Source organism: Palaemon carinicauda, chromosome 11 (genome assembly GCF_036898095.1).
Source record: "Palaemon carinicauda isolate YSFRI2023 chromosome 11, ASM3689809v2, whole genome shotgun sequence".
Lineage (NCBI taxonomy): Eukaryota > Metazoa > Arthropoda > Malacostraca > Decapoda > Palaemonidae > Palaemon > Palaemon carinicauda.
Genome location: NC_090735.1, coordinates 122,675,201 through 122,680,200, shown reverse-complemented (window position 1 = coordinate 122,680,200; position 5,000 = coordinate 122,675,201). Strand labels below are relative to the sequence as shown.

Genomic DNA, 5,000 nt, shown 5'->3' with positions numbered 1-5,000 from the left:
CTGACGCAGAGGCAAAGGACAGTGACATTGCCCTAGCAAGCAAGGCAATGCCCTAGAGACTGACGCAGAGGCAAGGGACAGTGACATTGACATTGCCCTAACAAGCAAGGCAATGCCCTAGAGACTGACGCAGAGGCAAGGGACAGTGACATTGCCATAACAAGCAAGGCAATGCCCTAGAGACTGACGCAGAGGCAAAGGACAGTGACATTGCCCTAGCAAGCAAGGCAATGCCCTAGAGACTGACGCAGAGGCAAGGGACAGTGACATTGCCCTAGCAAGCAGGGCAATGCCCTAGAGACTGACGCAGAGGCAAGGGACAGTGACATTGCCCTAGCAAGCAGGACAATGCCCTAGAGACTGACCATATATGAACAGCGCCCAAGCCTCCTCTCCACCCAAGCTAGGACCAGGGAGGGATGAGTGATTTCGTAAAAATAGAATAATTCCTTAATGCATTTGAAATGAGACGAATAAATGTAAGATAACTCGCTATAGATGACTTACCAGAGAGCAATATGGGAATACCATCCTGCCGTTCGGTAGTGCCGCCCGAATCGAATGCCTTCTCCGTCGAAGGTGAAGTACTCAGCCACCCACAGGATTGGGTAAGGGCTCCCACGCTGCTGGGCGGCCCGGAAGTCTCTTTGAATCTGTCCGGCTGTAAAAATATTAGTGAATGAGGAATCTAATGTTGATACTGGACCGATAACAAAATCAAGAGAGAGAGAGAGAGAGAGAGAGAGAGAGAGAGAGAGAGAGAGAGAGAGAGAGATGAAAATACTAGTGAATGAGGAATCTAATGTTATACGAGGACCGATAACAAAATCAAGAGAGAGAGAGAGAGAGAGAGAGAGAGAGATGAAAATACTAGTGAATGAGGAATCTAATGTTGATACTGGACCTTTAACAAAATCAAGAGAGAGAGAGAGAGTATTTGTTTTAAGGAACATACGTTCTATAAAGATGATGGTATGGAGAGAAGAGGTTTGGTGGAATAGGATGCATTTGATTGAAGGCATTAGAGAGGACGCATTAGGCAGCCGACCCCTTAATTTTAGGGATAACTTTGAGGAAGAAGATTAACATTGTACCTGTCTCTAAGAGTTTCTGTTTTTATGATTTTAACTTAAAAAAAACATTGGTTTTATAAACAAGATTTAAATTTTTATTTATCATAGACTTTTATATATTTGTTTTTATCCTATATTATTATTTTATATTTTATTATGTGCTTTAAAATGATTATTTTCACCTGAATTTAACCAGACTAGGTCTGTAAGATTCGAACTTGACTCATCATTGAACTGGTTAATCTCGTTCCTTTAAATAATAGTAATAATCGTTGAACTGGTTAATCTCGTCCCTTTAAATAATAGTAATAATCGTTGAACTGGTTAATCTCGTCCCTTTAAATAGTAGTAATAATCGTTGAACTGGTTAATCTCTTCCCTTTAAATAATAATAATAATCGTGAAGATAGCATCGACTTAGAAGGGAAAACCAATGAAGGAGGGGTGTAGGATAGAAAGAGCATATTCCTCTCATCGCAGATGAAATATGAAAGATGAATAGGAATAGGAAAAATGATGATAATACGCAAGCATTTATGCGTAAATGGCTGGGTGGGATTCTAACGAAATTTTACCGAAATTCTTCACGTACGTTCATAAAACCAATTTTTTTTTTTTTTTTTTTTTTTTTTTTTTGAAAGCTTACCATAAGGCCCAAATCCGGATCTGCCCTGAGCCCAGGCCCACGTGAATCTCTCGTTGTAGTTGATGGTCTCGCCTGCTAGGGTCGTACTCTCATTCTGCGGTTTACCTGGATAGATTAAAGTTGCTTATTATTATTATTATTATTATTATTATTAGTAGTAGTAGTAGTAGTAGTAGTAGTAGTAGTAGTGGTGGTGGTGTTAGTAGTGATTATGGCGGTAAAATAGAAACAGTTAAGTTTATTCCCATCCTTGCCATATTCCTCTCTTCCTTTCTGTCTCTCTTTGCATTTACATATAACACTTTATTTATGTTTATATAATAGATATGTCATAGTAGCTACCAACTTCAATAACACAATAAGGTCATGGTTGTGGTGGCCTGGTGGTAGCATCCTTGCCTGGTGATCGCCAGACTGGGTTTCGAGTCCTGCTCAAACTAGCTAGTTCCTTTGGATGTTGCAACCTCACTGTCCTTTGTCCTTGTGAGCTAAGGATGGGGCGTTTGGGGGAGTCAATAGGCCTTTCTACCAAGGCATCAGCAGCCACTGCCTGGCCCTCCTTAGTCCTAGCTTGGGTGGAAAGGGGGCTTGGGCGCTGATCATATGTACAGTATATATTGTCAGTCTCTAGGGCATTGTCCTGCTTGATAGGGCAATGTCACTGTCCCTTACCCCTGCCATTCATGAGCGACCTTTAAACCTTTAAATCTTTAAAGGCCGCTCATGAATGGCAGGGGTAAGGGACAGTAACATTCCTCTATCAAGCAGGACAATGCCCTAGAGACTGACCATATATACATATGATCAGCGCCCAAGGCCCCTCTCCACCCAAGCTAGTACCAGGGAGGGCCAGGCAATGGCTATTGATGACTCAGGAGGTAGACGTATAGGCTCTCCCAAACCCCCTATCCTTTGCTTGGTGAGGTTACAGACAATACAAGAAACTAACGAGCTTGAGCGGGACTCGAACCCCAGTCCGGAAGATGACTAGACAGGGATGCTTCCAATAGGCCACCACAATATTAACAAAGAATACTATTATTATTATTATTATTATGATTTTATTATTATTATTATTATGATTTTATTATTATTATTATTATTATTATTATTATGATTTTATTATTATTATTATTATGATTTTATTATTATTATTATTATTATTATTATTATTATTATTATTATTATTATTATTATTATTATGATTTTATTATTATTATTATTATTATGATTTTATTATTATTATTATTATTGTTATTATTATTATTATCATCATCATCATTATTATTATTATTATTATTATTATTATTATTATTAGCTAAGCTACAACCCTACTTGGAAAAGCAAGATGCCATAAGCCCAAGGGCTCCAACATGGAAAAATAGCCTAAAGAGGAAAGGAAATAAGGAAATAAACGATTTGAGAAACAATGAACAATTAGAATAAAACATATATAAAAAACATTAACAATATTAAAATAGATATTTCACATATAAACTATAAAAAGTCTTATATCAGCCTGTTCAACATGAAATTTGATGGAAGTTTGAACTTTTGAACTTTGAAGAATACGTCACTCGCCTTTAAGGGTGATGTTGACAGAACGGAGTCCCAATTTGACTCCTATATCAGCCTCGATGTGATCAGCTGTTCCGGCTTTGTACTGAGTTCGAGTCCGGATGAAGCCCACTTCCCAGTCTTGTCCGAAATTGCATACTGAAAGTAATCGAATTTATATATATATATATATATATATATATATATATATATATATATATATATATATATTATATATATATATTTATATATATAGTATATATATATGTATATAATATATATATATATATATGTATAATATATATATATATATATATATATACATATATATATATATATATATATATATATATATATATATATATATATATATATATATATATATATATATTATATACATATATATATATATATACTGTATATATATATATATGTATGTATATATATATACATATATATATATATATATATATATATATATATATATATATATGTATATATATATATATATATAGCCTATATATAAGTAGTTTTTTTTAGCAGAAACAAAACTGACTATACATTCTGAAAGTAATAGAATTTTAATATATATAAGGAATAGTAGTTTTTATAGGCAGAAGCAACCCTGACTATACATTCTGAAAGTAATAGAATTTTAGTATATATAAAAAAATAATGTTTTTATAGGCAGAAGCAAACCTGACTATACATATTGAAAGTAATAGAATTTTTATATACAAAAAAAATTTCAGTTTTTATAAGCAGAAGCAAACCTGACTATTCATACTGAAAGTAATAGAATTTTTATATTAAAAGAAAATAGTAGTTTTTGTAGATAGCAGCAAACTTGACTATAGTATTCTATTTTTTATTTTATAGTTTATATATACAATTTCTATTTTAATAATTACATACTGAAAGTATATAATTGAATTTATATATATGAAAAATAGTAGTTTTTTATAGGCAGAAGCAAACATGACAAATGTATTCTATCTTATTCTTCTTCTTGTTTTAGATTTTATAGTTTATATATGAAATTTATATTTTAATGTTGTTACTATTCTTAAATTGTTTTATTTTTTAATTGTTTGTTATCTTATGAAAGAGCAATTATATTTGCAACATTCAGTTATCTTATAAAAGAACAATTATATTTACAACATTCAGTAATCTTAGGAAAAGCAATTATATTTAGGCAACATTCAGTTATCTTATGAAAAGCAATTATATTTAGGCAACATTCAGTTATCTTATGAAAGAGCAATTATATTTAGACAACATTCAGTTATCTTCTGAAAGAGCAATTATGTTTACAACATTCAGTTATCTTATAAAAGAGCATTTATATTTACAACATTCAGTTATCTTATAAAAGAGCATTATATTTGCAACATTCAGTTATCTTATGAAAAAGAAATTATATTTACAACATTCAGTTATCTCATGAAAAAGCAATTATATTTACAACATTCAGTTATCTTATGAAAAGCAATTATATTTAGGCAACATTCACTTATCTTATGAAAATGAAATTATATTTACAACATTCAATTATCTTATAAAAGAGCAATTATATTTACAACATTCAGTTATCATATGAAAAAGCAATTATATTTAGACAACATTCAGTTATCTTATGAGAAGCAATTATATTTAGGTAACATTCACATATCTTATGAAAGAACAATTATATTTACAACATTCACTTATCTTATGAAAAG

The 5,000-nt window shown here is 32.0% G+C and overlaps 1 protein-coding gene across 3 annotated transcripts in view; it reads right to left on the bottom strand.

The window, feature by feature from the left end:
- Nucleotides 1-5,000, bottom strand: part of LOC137650157 (dual oxidase maturation factor 1-like) — a 24,851-nt gene that overhangs the window by 7,167 nt on the left and 12,684 nt on the right. For all 3 annotated transcript variants that reach the window (XM_068383312.1, XM_068383314.1, XM_068383313.1), the window contains exons 4-6: nt 3,301-3,435; nt 1,720-1,824; nt 508-661 (exon numbers count right to left, since the gene is read on the bottom strand). In XM_068383312.1, the coding sequence (XP_068239413.1) occupies nt 508-661; nt 1,720-1,824; nt 3,301-3,435 (394 nt within the window). The remainder of the gene's footprint in view (nt 1-507; nt 662-1,719; nt 1,825-3,300; nt 3,436-5,000) is intronic.